The following is a 17,064-nucleotide window of genomic DNA, read 5'->3' as shown; positions in this document are numbered from 1 at the left end:
AAAATATTTATATGTATATGTATATATACGTATATGTGTATATACAATATGTTGCACCTAATTGATATGCCTACTACTTTAGGATTAGGTTCTCTGTGTTAACCCCCTCTGTCAAACATGTATTGATTATAAAGCAGACATATAGATCCAAATATCTACTTTTTTGAATGAGTTATTTTATATATCCCTTCTATATAATTTATATATATATATATATAATATATATAAATACATTAAAAATGTCAATTTTTGATTCAATTTTGTTTTTATGTGAATCAGTCAACCTTTATATTTGTGGTTCATTCACATTATGCAATATAGCTGTAGCAGCAGAAATATCCCAAAGATGAAATTTGGTCTGTTACCTTAGTAAGTTGAGAAAAATATTGACACATTTCTCCAAGGTCAAAATAAGAGTTTTCTTGAGAATCATTTGAATAGAGCTAGTAGCTTAGTTTTGTTTTGTTATAACTTTTTTTTTTTTAATTTGAGAGAGAGAGAGAGAGAGAGAGAGAGAGAGAGAGAATCTTAAGCAGTCTCCAAACTCAGTGTGGAGCCTGGCATGGAGCTCAATCCCATGACCCTGGGATCATGACCTGAGCCAAAATCAAGAGTCAGACATTCAACTGACTGAGCCACCCCAAGTGCCCCAGAATATAGCTAAGTAGTTTGGAACTTAAAGCTATGCTTAGTATTTAGATGATAAGACTAGAATACAGTAAAGCCTGGATTAGATATCTCATATCTAATCAGCTTGATCATATTCCCTGATTTCTCTCACCCCCAATTTGCAAGCTGATGAAAATGGAGTCATGAAGACTCAATAAAATTATTTGTGCCAGTTCCCATTAATATTGAGCACATATTACTTACATAATGAACTGGAGTTGATTTTTAGTTATAATTATGCACCACATAGTCAAATATTGCCTAATATGTATGAAGTTTTATTGTCATTAATTCTATTGCAGCAAGTATATTTTAAGTTCATTTCCCTTTAAATTATTTGGGGTTTCATTGGACATACTCAGAGTGGAGGGCCTTGGCAGTGTCCACATCTCTACTAAATATTAGTAGATAGGAAAAATACTATATGGAATACATGAAATACTATATGGCATACATAAAGAACACAACTCAAACAGCATCATAAAAATGTGCTTCAACTCCCATTTAGGTGTAAAGTGCCCCATGAATAAAATGACGTAACTACTAAATACAGTAAGAGACACATTTGTCTTTTCTCAATTGCCAGTGGAAATCCAGAGAACTGCTTCACTTAAAAGCTCAGTATTAGTGTTTAAGGTGCATCGGTATCCAGCGTCCCCCTTCATTTTTTATGTATTAGCTGCTGAAAGTAAGTGAGCATTGGAAAAAGTACAGTTTCTCTTTGGCTTATCCTTTCATTGGAAACAGAATCTTGTCACTTTGTGAGTGTTTCAGTAGCAATCTTTTGTACATTCATTTGTCTCTCCTCCACTTGCTGAATGTGTTTCTTTTGCGTTACTAATGCTTGATGAACTCGATTTCTAATCTTTAGTTACTCCACCCTGCTCAGTTTTTAGTCAGATTAGGCGGCAGAATTAAAGGGATAAATGATGATTTTCTGCTGTGATTAAGGTAAAAATACAACTGCAGCTGGAACAGATGAATATAAAGTAGCTCAGCCACATTGAAAGGCTTCTCTAGACCTCGTTTTTCTTCCATTGCACATTAACATTTGGGCTATTTGTTCTAAAATGTCAAGACTTCTGCAAGAACTCATCATTACACTACCTGGTTGTAGATCTAGAGAGCAGTATGCAGTGATAACCTACTAAGCTTATATACTGTCACCTAAACATCTTCCATTCCTTACTGTGCCCCAAAGGGATGAATATGTCTGTCTCTTTCTGAAAGGTTGGAACCAGAGACTAAACATCACCATTTTCATCACTAAATCAACTGTCCTGAGCTCATTTCTATATCATATTCTGAGTTTGAACCAATGCAGTCAAACAACATCAAAAATTAATATTTATAGAACTCTAAGAAGTTATAGAGAACTAATAGGAGAGTCCTATGAAATGAAGGTGGGTGGATTCAAGCCACTGGCAGTGTATATTTTGAAAATAGTTGGATTTATTCTTTTCTAAACTGTTTGTAGGTTGAAGTCTGCACCAAATATGCCTGTGCGAAAAGCAATGGCACCCAAATCACCACTGTGGAGGATACTCCAAGTGATATACCAACACCCACAATTCACGGCATCGCTTCAAGGTAAAAATTATTTTGCCAGTTAATGTCAAGAGCTGATCAGAGGCACCTGCGTGGCTCAGTCACAAGCCTCTGACTCACCACTTGTGAGTTCAAGCCCCTCATTGGGCTCTCTGCTGTCAGCGCAGATCCCCCTTCAGATCTTCTGTTCCCTTTCTCTCTGCCCCTCCCCAGCTTGTGCATAAGCTTATGCATTCTCTGTCTCTCAAAAATAAATAAACTTAAAAAAATAAATAAAAAGCTGATCATAAGCAATGAACGTTAAAATCAAAGATTTCATCCTAACCATAACAATTTCATTTTAGAAAGTTGCTATAAACACCTGTGTAAATCAAAATTTTTGTATTATTAGCTATTGATTTTCACTGGTCACATCACCTAATACTTAAGCTTTAATGTCCCCGATTTCCCAGTTTCACTTCCCTTTATTTAGTAACCTGTGAGCAAATGCTTAAATGCATGAAAGGGTTTCTGTATTTAAATGTGTCATTAAATGAATCCTTTTGTAAGGCAAAGAATACAATTTTCATTAGATTAATTACCTTCTAAGTTACTCTCTTTGAAAAAAATTAGATTTGCATGTATCAGATTGCCTTAAACCTAGAAAAATCTGTAAAATAAACAGGGGAGATAATGTCTGGATAACCATTACCACTGTTATGAGATTCTTGGTACAATCTCATTATTTTTCTGTGCTCATGTATTGCTGAGAAGTAGCCATAGATTGAAAGTGAGTCTCTTTTCAGTTCAAGTTAACAATAATAATGATAAAAAGATTTAATGTCAAGTATCCCAAGCCAAAGTTGACACGAGAGTAGTTCATCCCTCTACATCAGTCTGAGGCTAGAGAAAGAAATCTGAGTACTCCCACATCATACTGGGATGATGTTCCAGCTAAATGAATCACCCTTCACCTGTACACACACACACACACACACGCACACACCCCACATACACACTGACCAAAATAATCGATTTGTTATAAAAGATTTCAATTCTGAAGGATCCTTTTGCAACATATTAACATTTCTATGTTTCTTTAAAATCAGTTTAAAAATATCTGTACTGATTTAGGGAACTAAAGATAAAAATAATTAGAAAAAAAAAACCCAAGTAATTGGATGCTTAGCTGTTCAGGGCAAAAATCATGCCTTGTCTCCTTGAGTCCATCTTTTATCTAACACATGACAGATATTTATCTAATTTCACATGTGCTAATTAATTGATAATCTTGTCAGCAAATTTTCCCTATCCACAGAATTGCCTACTATGCAAAGGGAAAATAGTCAAAAGAAAAAAGTACCAGCAAATACATTTGTGGTTATAATAATATAAGAAGAAAAATTAATTTAAAAAGTATAAGGCATGGTTTTAAATTTTCAAAGTTTTCAGTCTACTATAGAGACACTGCCCTAAACAAATGTTTATAGAATAATGTAAAAAACTCCACAACATAAGTTTATAATATGCAGGAAAAACAGAAAGAGAAAAACACTGAACTCTACCCAGGATTATCAGTGAAGGCATCATGGATGATGCAATAATTGAGTTCTGTCTTCAAGAACTCAAGGAAGAATTATAGTTAGGTGGGTGTATGTTGTCAAATTTCTTGTTTGTTCTCATCCTCATGACCTAAGCCCAGATGAATGGCATAAAGGAGTATGTCTTAAATTACATATTTATATGTAGCTAAAAATCTGTAGGTTTTATTAGACATTGGACAAATGTCTATATGTGTCTGTGCTTCTAGGATACTTTTTTTTTTAAAAAGATTCTTACAGATAATAGCAGAGTAATAGTTGTGGTTAAAGATTATTTACATTCAAATGTATAAGTTGATGGCAAAAATATTAATGAAGGCATCATACAACAAGAGGAAGAAAAATGACAGAGCAGACAATAGAAGAGAGATTTCAACACAATTTTGGAAGCAATGTTTGGCAGGGAGAAACAAATGAGTTAGTGCAGTGGAAAACATTTACAACCAAAGTTTGGTTGGCAGAAGGAGATAATGACACAAAACAAACTAATTTACCCTGCAGAGAACCTCAGTGTCTGAGCACTTACAAGTTTTAAGGTTAGTGAAGAAGAGGAAGATGTAAAGTTCAAAGCTGGAATCATGAGATTAGCTAAAAATCTGGGGAAAAAATGTGGTTGGAACCTGTAATTAGGGTTCTCCAGAGAAACAGAACCAAAATCTGAAAACCCAGGAAAGCTAGTGGTGTAGTCTCTCAAAGTCTCTCTGATTTGAAAGTCAGAGGAGCCAATGGTATAAGTTCCAGTTCAAGTCTGAGAGGAGAAAAAGACTGATGTCTTAGCTCAAGGAAGCAGGCAAAGAAAGGGAGGGAATTCTCCCTTCTCCCACCTTTTTGTTGTATTCAGACTCTCAACCGATTGGATGTTGCTCACCTACATGGGGTAGGTAATCTGCTTCACCAAGTCCACCATTTCAAATGCTAATCTCCTTAGAAACAGCCTCACAGATATACACTGAAATAATGGTTAGCCAAATATCTGGGCACTTTGTGGCCCAGTCAAGTTGATGCATAAAATTAACCATCCAAAAATTCACGGTGCCCTACCTCCATAGTATGTATCCTGGTGTCTACTTCTCTTGCTCCATCTAGCATGTTCTACTACCATGAGATCAGAAGTGTATTCTCTGGACAAACTGAACAGAGGCATCTAGGAATTAAGGCTAACTAGGCACAGTGGAAGGCTGGGAGGAGGGGCAAAGCTAAAAATCATGATAAAGTGGAAGACCACAATCAAAATGATGAAACCTTCGTTGTTTTCCCCAGGTCTGTTCTCAAAAGCAAATATTGTGAGAAGAATGTTGAAATTTCCAGATATAATTATGGGCATATCTATTTCTTTTTTAGAACTCTCTGTTTTGCCCCATGTATTTCGATGCTTTATGATGAGATTCATATACATTTAGGATTGCTATGTCTTGGTAAATTGATTCTTTCATCATTGCATAATATCCCTTTTTTTCTGGTAATTTTCTTGTTATAAAGTATACTTCGTCTGATACTAGTATAGCCACTTCAGCTTTCTTTTGATTAGTGTAATTGTGAGTGATTTGGGATTGTTTCCTGGGCATTTTGAATAGTAGGTTGTGATCATTTGAGTCCCGTTAAAAATTTGAAGAAGGATGAAGTTTTCGTTTCCTTCAGCAGGTAATCGTCTGGTTACCTTCAGACTGCAAATATTGTCTTGGCTTTATGTGCTCAGGGGCTCCGATGTCGGTTCATTTTTCAAAAGCTTTGCTATGCCGCTTCATGTCTGCCCCATGTATGCACCTTTCAGTGGCTAATCTGGTATTTGTTTGGAGGGTTATGTAATGGACATATCTCAGAGTCTTTGCTGTGACGCTCAGATTGCCTTTGCATGGAAAGCAACCGTGCATGTGCGGTTTAGACTTGAGTAGGGACTTGCGTTGAAGATGACCTAGCTCTCTGTTGTCTGAGATTCCTCCCACATTTTCCAGATCCCTGGTGCTTCCTTTGTGGGATCTTTGGCTAGGAAGATATGGTTTCTCTTGAAATTTTAGCCTCCCAAGTTACCTGACATTTTACATAAATGAGGCTGTTTGGCGAGAGCAACAAGATAAGAGAAAGTGGAAGGAAAACAGGGACACCTCCCACGCACGTGTTTTAGATCACAGGAGCCCCTTTCCCTGGTTCCTCTGGTCAGAAAGATGGATTTTTCCTAGGATTTTGGATTCCCTTTTGACCAGGACTGCTATAGTGCAGCTCCTTGACCAGAATCCTCCTCAGAGCAAGTCTGGACAAAAAAAGAAAAAACAGAACAGGAATTTCCCCTCACACCCTCTGGCTTGTAAGGCCTTTTTGTACTCTGGCCAGAAAGATGGGGTTCCTCACATAGGTTTTACCTGTCCAGTGCACAATTCTACCCCGGGGCTGCTCTTGGATTAAAGATGGGAGATCAAAGAGGGGAAACAATGAGAAATTCATCCTTAAATTTTTTTTCCCTCTCGTCCTTATCTGCCTCTATTGTTAACTTTTCAGAATCCTCAGGTGGTTGCTTCTTGTAATTTCTGCACACTTTTTAGTGATAATCAGTCACAGAGAGGCTGTAATAGGTTTACTCCATATTGGCCAGCCTCAGAAAGTCCCTCTCTACCATGTTTTTTGTTTGTTTGTTTGTTTTTAATTCCAATCCCTTTACCACCTTTATTTCTTTTTTCCTTCCTTCCTTCCTTCCTTCCTTCCTTCCTTCCTTTCCTTCCTTCCTTTCCTTCCTTCCTTCCTTCCTTCCTTCCTTCCTTCCTTCCTTTCCTTCCTTCCTTCCTTTCCTTCCTTCCTTCCTTTCCTTCCTTCCTTCCTTCCTTCCTTCATTCCTTCCTGTTTTTTTGGTCAAAAATCTAAAAAGGTCTTGATAGAAATCATTCACCACCAGATATTGGCAAGGGAAATCTTCCCTTTCTAAAAATGATTCATCATAGAAGAGCAACATTTTCCAGAGGCAGGACTCAAATGAGCAGCTGTGGGCTGCCAAATCATTAATCAAAATTATACCAACACCAAAGTAGTTAGCCTCTTATGTGCATGTTATTGTTTGTGTATTTTATTATATGTCTGGCAATGTATACTTGTTAGTTATATTTTTATTTTGATTCAAAAAAATCTTTTATATTAGCAATGAGCAAAATCAAATGTGAAATTATTCCAGAAAATGTCAGTAGACTGAATTAACTTCTATAGCATTTAAAATAATTTGGTTTCTAATAAGACATTTGTTTCTTAGATTGTTTAGTTTTGGTAAAGCACAATAGTCTGTAACATTTACCTGTCATGTATTTTAATAACATATACAGATAGTATATCAGACTGTCTGATTATATGCATGGGATGCTTCAACTCGTTTTTGTTTTGGCCTTAACTTATGACTCGTGACATCTACAGTACAACCACTCATACGTGTTTTTCCCATTACATGTAACCCAAAGACACCATAGCACCCAAATGTGGAAAGAGCACATGAGCCCCTGTAGTTCTATAAGCTGCCTCTCCAGAAACAAACTCGGTTTCTACATCACATTTTCCATACTTGTCATATTATCATCAGCTGCTTCTATATCCCAAAAGAATACTAACTAGTGATCGATAGCCCGGACATGTCTGGCCATGGCCTACATGTGCCCTGGGTAGTTCATTTATTTGCCTTGGTGGATTTGCTAGAGTGGAATTTAATCAATAGTTAATTCATTAATTCTGGTCCTTGAGAATGTAGAGACTACGGTGGATGTAGATAGCTGGCTGGCTCTGGCTTTGACTGAAATATGACAAACACAGTAGCTGACAGCTTCCCTTGTATTGGGTTGCTTTTTTAGCTATAAATAGATAAGCAAAAAAAAAGAAGAACGTCAACAAGAAAGAGATTTTATTAGTTACTGCTAGTATTCCAAAATGCATCATTTCCAGGGGAAAGGGTCAAAGGAAGGCAGAGCGAGAACACAGATCATGTCTTTCATTGTCTTTAATTGGCACCATGGCAGTTTTTTCTGTTCCAAATCAATTCAGGGCTGTATTATTGACGAGGAGTCTGTGGTATAACGTCTTTGTAGCATTCGCAAATAATTGTTGGAAAATTTGCCTGAAGCTACTGAATGATATAAATGGTATTTTTACATACCAACTTTTCAGAAATCCTTATGAAATCAGCACAGGCTGCGTGTCTTTAAATGAAGGTTACACCACTATCATCATTTATAAATCCCCTTAAATTTTCAAATTACTTAGGTTGGGGTTGAATATGGCAAAAGAGGTTTTAGGTTGTGGAGTAAGAATTCTCCGCTTTTTACCTCACTAAATTTGGGGTGAAACTTTGAGGCCTCTATTTTTTTTTTATAGTATGACTTTTTTTGTATTATCAGAGAATCTCTTCTATCCTTAATTTTCCCTCTCTGATATTTTTCAGTGACTGATAGCTTGAGCACTGAAATAATAATTTTATATTTTGTGTGAAAAAAAATTAGATCATGATTTATTTTATTATTTTCTTAATAGAGAGGATGTTGGGCTGTAGATATAATATGTCACATCAAGTCTTCTTCACCCATATTCTAAACTCCCTCCCTCACCAATATGGACAACAGGAGACACATTTTAATTTGGACTGGAATTTCTGTCAGAGTCTTTTTTTTAAAGTAGGCCCTATGCCCAACATGGGGCTCAAACTTATGATGCCAACATCAAGAGTTGCATGTTCTACCAGACTGAGCCAGCCAGGTGCCCCTCTGTTAAGAGTCTTTAAAGGATACAGGAAGACCTCTTGAAAGAGATTGTTTCAAGTATATCTACTACTGTTGTACAGATCTGATCAAGTCTTATAATTCAGGAAGTATCATTTTTAATGGCTAGTGAGTTTTCTTTATCAGACACATTGTTTCATTAAAAGACCTTACAGAAGGGGCGCCTGGGTGACTCAGTTGGTTCAGTGTTTGACATCGGCTCAGGTCATGATCTCATGGTTTGTGGGTTCAAGCCCGGCATGGGAATCTATGCTGACAGCCTGGAGCCTGCTTCAGATTCTGTATCTCCCTCTCTCTCTCTGCCCCTTCCCCACTAACTGTCTGTCTCTCTATCTCAAAAATAAACATTTAAAAAATTCAATTATTAAAAAAAAGACTTTACAGAATATCGAATTTATTCATTTTTTAAGTTAATTTATTTATTTTGAAAGAGAGAGAGAGAAAAAAAAGAGAGAGAGAGAGAGAGAGCGAGAGCGCACACTTGTGTGGGTCGCGGCCGGGGGGCAGAGAGAGGAAGAGAGAAAATCCCAAGCAGGCTCCACACTGTCAGCCCAGAGCCCAACTTGGGGCGTGATCTCATGAAACTTGAGATTGTGACCTGAGCTGAAATCAAGAGTCAGCTGCTTAACTAACTGAGCCACCCAGGTTCTCCTCAAGTCTCTTAAGACTCTGCTATCAATACCTCCATTTTCTCACCTCCCTCTCTTCCCAAACTCCTTTAAGTTCTCTACCTCTTGTAGCTCCGGTAGAAGCCAGTCACTGAGGCCGACTGTGCCTCTCAGCAAAATCCCCCTCTTCCTAATTCACTTTGGCCTTTAACTACCACATTGTACCCTGCTCTCTGAACACCCATTTCCTTCTTTTACTAGGTCCATTCCAAATCCTTGTATTAATTGTGAGACTGAACAGAAAGACTCTCCCTCCTCATCAGGTAGTTCAAACATCACATTTTAGTCATTCTGATGTCTCAAAAATTGCTGACCCTGGTTTTCCCCCAAACTCTAGTCTCATCTATGCAGCTGCCTATTGATTTTCTGTAGTAGTATCTGCTACCTCAAGCCTCAGCGGTACATTCTCCTCTAACTCATCATCTTTTCCAACATTCATTTTCACAGATGCACCACCACCTGCATATTATCACTGACATCTATCTTTGAATTTTTTTAATCCCCTGAGTTTGCTCAATCTTCCTATATGTGTCTGTCTTCTTCATTTCCACAACCACCACCACCCTGGTTCATGTTTTCATCATTTAAGTTTATGTAACCTGTTTCTGCAGGGGTCTTAATTCAATGAGATACAAAGAAGAAAAGGCTTTGCATTTTGCCCACTGCTTGCTGCCTTATACATAATCCTTTGGCTGTCCTCTCTTCGACTCTTGAAAGCCTCTCAGAAACATCTTATAGCTTTTGAATTATTTTTAGTTATGAGGCTCACTTTGGTAATTGAGATTCATGATCAAGTATTAAAAAGTCTTTTTTGTCTCTAGCAAATTATTAAGCCCAAGTCTGGTTCAAAGATTCTACCATTTCACAGACTCATGCCTGATCACAGCTTGTCTGTTCCCTTCTCCTTGCTCTTTCCCTCTTATCCCCCTCGATCCAGTGTGTCTCCTCTCAATGTTATTGTTTCACTGCCATCACTGGGCAACCCTCAAAGCCCTCTGCATATCAGGTGGCACTTTTCCTGGAGAGTTGTATTTCCCTTGAGAGGCCCCAAGACGATCTCCACATAGTCAATTTCCCTGACACGAGTGCTGCCCTCTATAGCTGATCTCTTGTGGTCCCAACAGAGTAGGGCATCCCAAGGACTCTTCTTGCTGGAGTCTCCTCTTCCTAGAAGGCTGCCATCATGAACAGTATACCCTCAAGTTGGCTCAAGCCTAGTCATCTCGCAAGGCATCTCCTGGTTCCGGTGAAGCTCATTGATCCGTGCCATGAGGCACTCTTTATTTTACCTTTTTGTTGCAGCTACTTTGGACAATACCTAGCCATCAGGATTCTCTCATGGAGCGTCAAGCACCATTTCTCTGCTTGTATAGACTGTCAAGATCAATGTCAAGCTCTCCCCAAACTCCTTACTATCCTCCAAGGACAGCAGCAGACTGAGTTTAGACATTTCTATATCACAGTGAGTACCAAACATGAGAAACAAGTGCTTCCAATTTCTCTGCCTCCAGTTTCTCTAAGTGGCATATTTGGAATGCCTTCCTCAGTCTGACCCTAGGTGTTAGCAGGGGTTAGGGTGTGTGTTTGATGCCACTCTTCACTATGTAAATAACTCCTCTTTCACTCTGTGCCTCAAAACTTCCGATGGCTTTCCAACACACTCAACAACAAATCCAGTTGTTTCTGTGTTGTAGAAAATCCTACATCATCAGCAAACACCCATGCCACCCTCCTTATACCCATAGGATCTCATTTTCCCACATTCTGTCTTGTGTGCAGTCCAATCCAGCCCTATTAGATTCACTGGCCCTTCAACATGCCAAGCACATGGTTGCCTCACAGCTTTTCCCTCCACCTAGAAACCCCTCCGGGCTTGATTCGCCTCTTCTGTCGAATTTCTGCATAGAAGAACCAGTCCTTCCTAGACCACCAACCTGACATATGATACACTTATGTGTCCCTCTTCTCCCAGAAAAAATGCAAGTTTTATGAAAAAAGGGGGCTTTAGCTGTCTTGTTCGCTGATAAGTAAAGAACAGGGCTGGCATATAGGAGGTACTTAAGAAATACTCACTAAATTTCCTACTTTCTAAAACTCTCCTAGAATTCTGTTTATTTTTGGTTGTTTTGGGTGACAGGTCAATGTCAAAGAGTTTTATCCTTGGGATTCAACAGAATCTTGCTGTTCCCTTTAGAAGTGAAATACTTACCATGTTTAAAAGGAGGAACTCATTACCTGTCATCCTCAGTTTGGGGCTGTAGTTCAAATCCCCATACAAGAGCGGAACGCCATTCAACAATCTTTTGCACTTGAGTTACTAATGTAGTTCACTGACCTTTCTCTCTAGCCCTGGTCTCTTCCACTCTAGCATGTCAGGGTGTTAGTTCTAATAAGGCTTTGTAGTCTAGGAGTGACAACAGTGCACAATCATACCATTTCACTATCAAACTCAGCACAGTGTTTGAGGGACTCCATCAACTTTTTTCTTTTTTTCAAATTTACCCTCCTCTTTTGCTGGATGTAGCTTATTCATTCATCAAGTTGGTCACATTACTCTTCCATACACACTGAGGCTGATTCCCACCCTTTACATTTGCTTATGTTGAATTTCCTGCACAGAATCTTCCCTTCCTCATTTACCAATTGAAGTCCAAATCTATCTGTTCCATGATACCCTCATTGTTTAGAACAGAGGACTTTTGCTTATGTGTTTTTATAATATCTGTAGCCTAAACACATTTAAATACTTGACTTAAATTGCCATATAGCATTTACATGCTTTGTGTTTGCATGTTTTGTATTCCCTATTATTCAAGGACACAGGTTTTGTCTTTTGATTTTTCACCTATTACAAGTTATGCTAAACATTCTAATAGATAAATATTCAATGACTTGATTTGAGAGCTGAGAGTTAATATTTTCATCATGCAACATTTATTTAGTCCTCTGTTAAAAGTTACTTGATCATTTATGATAGCCATAATCTGGAATACAATTGAAGAACTTGAGTGTTACATAAATAATTGACCAAAATGACCAAGTTGAGTAGGAAAAAAAAGGGTCTACATAAACATGATCAAGGAATCCAGAACTGTTTAATTTATAGCAATTTAAATTGATATCTTAAGGTATATGAAGATTTTTTTTTCCTTTGGCTTAAACAAGAACATTTTGACCAAATGGTAATAATAGAATAAAATGTTGAAGAATACCAGTGGGAACCCTAATTCTTCATAAAATTTTGTCTGACCTGTAACATTTTAATATTCACCTGTATCAAGGTAGGTGATAAAGAAATGATTTTCCCATACTCCTTTCTATCCTCAATATTAGTTTATACTTCTTGAAGTAAGGACTGAAAATGATGATCATTGTGGTGGTGACTACAGTGGTAGAGAATAGTAACAGAGATAGAATAGTAAATCTACTAGCAGGGTGACATAATTAAAGGAAATAACTCTAACTGAAATGTCTGAATAATCAATGAACCCATGTATCAAAATGTGTGTAGATATAGTAGTTTTTATCAGAAACTTTATTAAGGTAGCTTAAATCATAGTCCTTATGTTCTGGGAGTTAAATAAACTCTAATCATGACTTTATGAACAAATCTGCAAAATATTTCACTCAAGGATTCACTGTTGGTTTACTTTTCTGTGTGAGCATGCAACCTTTACTAATCTATACCACAGAGCTTCAGCTTGTTTCCCCAATATTTAACATTCATTCCTATGGTATAAGAACGTTTCTTCTAGTTTTGCTCTTAAACATCAAAGGAATGAGACCACCAATTCCGTTTATAATGGTGCGTGTTTCTCAGAGATGTCTTTCATTTGAAATCAGCAACCAAAAGGTTTTTCAGTGTCATTCTCCTTGGTTCTAATGAGAGATGTATAGGTGTTAAACTCGCTACTCTTCTTTGATCATTTACCTTCGTGCCTCAGACTCAGATCCTCAAGAGCAAAACTGTTCATGTTATCGCTAAAAATATAAGCAGTCTCACTTCACAGTTTTGCTCTGCTAGAAAGAAAAGTTACAATGGTGTGGTATTCTGCATGGTGTTTTCTAGACTTTCCTAGTTCATCAGCTTTTGTGGAAAAGTCAGACCTTTGAATGTCACTTAAATGTAGTCTTTCCTGTAGTTGATTATGCAGTGAATACAAAAGAGGTATCTGGAAAATGTGGAATTAATTTTAAGAGCTGGACAAAGACCTTAGAATAATAATGGTGACTACAGAAGTCACCTATGAAACTGCTCTCTTGTAGGTGACATTAATTTCCTATCTACAGAGTCTTATTAGTGAATGTGTTATGTTTGTACCCCTAAGAAAATGAAATAATAATTTTCTTTTTTTTAGCAGTCTATTAAAATGTCAAGGTTTATCTTGACTGCTGCTTTTTAATGTAAATGTTTGGTCTTAATTGAATTCCTAATATATGATGTCACTTGGAATTCTGATAGGGTCCAGTAATTTTGCCTGTAAAGATATATTTCCTCTTAAAATGAAAGGTATAACAAAAATACCATTTAGCACAATGGCAGAAAAGTGGTCACATGAGTTATTGTGAGATTTTTATTGGGAGAGTTTAAAGTATAGGGACTAAGCGTATATGTGCTTGCTCTCCTTCGAAGTACCTACTGGAGTGTTCTGTATAAAAATGCCCTATAACTATTTGTCATTTGGTTAGTTGCTGTAGTTGGAAATTCTAGAATTATAAAAATAGAATTAATCTTGCATGTCAGAGTTCCACCCCTTTTTCTGAAAACAATGAGAATAAAAATAATTATTATTTTGCATTACCTAGTGTTTTGCAAATAGTAGGCTTCCCTTGCCATGCTAAATTGCAAGAATATGTCATATCCAAATCTCTGGGGCTTTATTAAAAACTTTATTCTGCTTATAGAGCTTATTTAAAAAACACTAAAGATAGTACGGCTATGTCATTTAGGTTGTATCATTCTGGCAAGTAGTCCTAAGTGCAGAATTAAAGTTCTATAGCATTAACCTGAGAGTAAATCATTTTATTCAGGGCTGATTCCTACTGGAAAGCTTGATGTTCTGATTTCATTCATTTCAACAAATGAAATATTAATAGATCATTGAAAGTGCAATAAAGTTTTAGTCAGATATTATGCCCTCATTGCATACCAACCCCTCCCTGAAAAGTATACCCATATTTAGAATGAAATTGTTGCTCAATTTTTAAGAATCACACATCTCCTAGAATATTATAATGTAAAGATATTTGTTGTGGAAACTTCCAATTCGTATATTTCCTTACCACAAAACATGTTTGACTATAACATTAGAAGAATTACTAGAGAAACAAGTCTGTTTATAGAAGTTTAAATTAAGGTGTATCAAAGTACAGTGCATTGAGAAGAATTTTATCATTTATCATTTGATAAAATTTATAAGTTGTATTTATAAATAAATTTATCAATTACTTTTAATAATAGATAAGTTTATCTATTGATAACAAGACTTTATCAATATGGACAGTTATTTTGGCTATATGTAACAAAACACCCAACAACAGAAGTTTAAGTAAATAGTTGTAGAGATTGTACATTATTGCTGGCATTGGTTCAGCTTACCCAAATAACATGGTGGCCTTTTTGTGATGATTTTGATCTTTCTCAAGTGGCTGCAAGATGATTACTGAAGTTCCAGACATCGTGTTTAGCAGAAAGGAAGAGAAAGGGGAAAAGTAGTGGCTGTGCCAAGAAAGCTGAAATTGCCTCAGAACCTTCCGAGGCTTCCACTGTGGTTTTATAGTTGCATATCGTTGGGCAACTATGTGACACATCGCTAGTCCGGGCTGGCAAAGGAGAAGGTGATTTCGAGTAGAGATTAGGTCTGCCACCTGTTCTAATTTCCACACTACTTACCAAGTCTTATTACTTGTGGCTTAATTTTACTTATGAAACCACAATTTTCTTTTGATTTTCCTGATTAGCCAAAACAATGGTACTTTCTTCTGGTCTCCAGAATTTAAAGTGGGAGATCACTGGACTCTTGCCATTTGTCATCCTCCCAAAAGCTTACTTAGTTTTCATTGATTCTCCAAACATATTATCTGGGAGTAACATATATGAGCATATTATACATTCGTATATAACTTCTTTGGCTTCAGCTTTTTAATTAAGAAGTTGTTGACAAAATGGACCTTTTGACCAATCTGGAAGATTAATTGAGAGTACATGAGGCCGATGGCAGCAATGTTAAATGTTGTCTTTTCAGAGTTATTGATTATTCTATCCATTGCAGATCCCTTCAAGTTGATTGGATGTCTCCAGGGAAGCCGAATGGCATCATTCTCGGATATGATCTCTTACGTAAAACATGGCATTCATGCCCTAAAACCCGGAAGTTAATGAAGAACCACAGTAGTGATCTCTGCAAGGCAGTGAAGTGTCAAAAACCGAAAGCTATCTGTGGACACAAGTGTTATTCTCCTGAAGCTAAGGTATATCTTTTCAAATGAGTCACTGAAATATGGTTTTCTCACTAAACACTCCAGGTGAAATCACTTGCTTCTTAAACCATGGTTTGTCACGATCAATTTTTCCACTAGTCTATCAGGAAGACCCCGTGGAAAAGAAAGGATGCTTATAAAAACCCTGTCATCCTCATGAGCATCTTAGCCTTCTCGTTTTTCATCATCTTCACAGGAAATATTAGTTTATCGAAATGGTAAGGAACTCCCGACTTTGTGTTTGATTGAATGACTTGAATTTTCTTTACAACAAATCCATTCAGCTACAAGTGGGTGTTTGTTTACCTGACACTGATGAGTAACTGTGAACAGGACCTTCCATGGTTTGTCAGAAATATTTTAAAATTATGGCCATTTGCAGATTAATGTTCATATTAGTTGCAGTTTAGGAATCAGATCAATAATACAGCCAGACAGAGGAGTTTGTAAATGGGTTTTATTGACAAACGATGCAGAAAATCCTTAGTTTGAAGGTAGGATTTCATATAATGAAATAATGTTCCTATTTGTCAACAACATCACACATTTAATGACTAAAGCTGTTGCTAAATTCAAAAGATTCACTGCAGAAAGACACAGTAATTAAGAAAGTGAGTTGTTGAAGCAAAATGGATCAAAATACAAATTATTACAGCTGACACTGGCCAAACAGTAGTTATCATCTAAGAAATGTTATAAAACTAATAGTTACTAACTACACTTTTTTTTTTGACACTTAGGCTCCAGAATTGTCATTATGACTTGGTTTTACATTACTTTAGGCCATTAGGTGTACACTATCTGATGAACATACATTCATAAAATAAAATAAAATTTAGTATTTCTGAAGGGAAAAATGCTGGAATAAATTTGCCTATTAAAATGTTCTCTAGGAGAAAGAAAGAAATCTTTGATGCATTAAGCAAAGGCTTATTATTTTAAGGATTAAGGACACACACAGATATTGACAGTAAAAGAGTAAAGGAAGTCAATTAAAATCTCAAGAGAAAGCAATTGTTTGTAAATTTCTGCTTAGAGTTCACTATGAATATGTATTTCTTGAGTGAGAGGTTGGAGAGAGATAGAAAGGAGACTAAGAATTTTTTTGGCTAAATCACTTTAAATACCAGGAGGACTTAAATACGCATACAAACTTTACCATGTATTCAAACCCTGGTGAACATCAGACCCTGGAGGGCTTGTTAAAACACAGATAGCAGGTCCCAGCCCCAGAAGTTCTGATTCAGGAAATCTTGGGCAGGGCATGAAAATTTGCATTTCTAAAATGTTCCCAGCTGATGCCTCTGGTAGCCATACTAAACCAGCCAGGATCTGTTCCAGGAACCATATTTTGAGAATCACTAGATTGCAGACTTGCTT

At 36.9% G+C, this 17,064-nt stretch overlaps 1 protein-coding gene across 1 annotated transcript in view; it reads left to right on the top strand.

Moving 5' to 3' along the window:
* The window catches only part of USH2A (usherin), a 735,906-nt gene that overhangs the window by 523,022 nt on the left and 195,820 nt on the right, over positions 1 to 17,064 (top strand). The window contains exons 46-47 of the mRNA XM_047839579.1: positions 2,147 to 2,259; positions 15,477 to 15,675. Of these exons, the coding sequence (XP_047695535.1) occupies positions 2,147 to 2,259; positions 15,477 to 15,675 (312 nt within the window). The remainder of the gene's footprint in view (positions 1 to 2,146; positions 2,260 to 15,476; positions 15,676 to 17,064) is intronic.

The sequence above is a fragment of the Prionailurus viverrinus genome, chromosome F1, assembly GCF_022837055.1.
Source record: "Prionailurus viverrinus isolate Anna chromosome F1, UM_Priviv_1.0, whole genome shotgun sequence".
Classification (NCBI taxonomy): domain Eukaryota; kingdom Metazoa; phylum Chordata; class Mammalia; order Carnivora; family Felidae; genus Prionailurus; species Prionailurus viverrinus.
The sequence above is the reverse complement of the archived record's forward strand: the minus strand, read 5'-3'. Positions and strand labels throughout refer to the sequence as shown.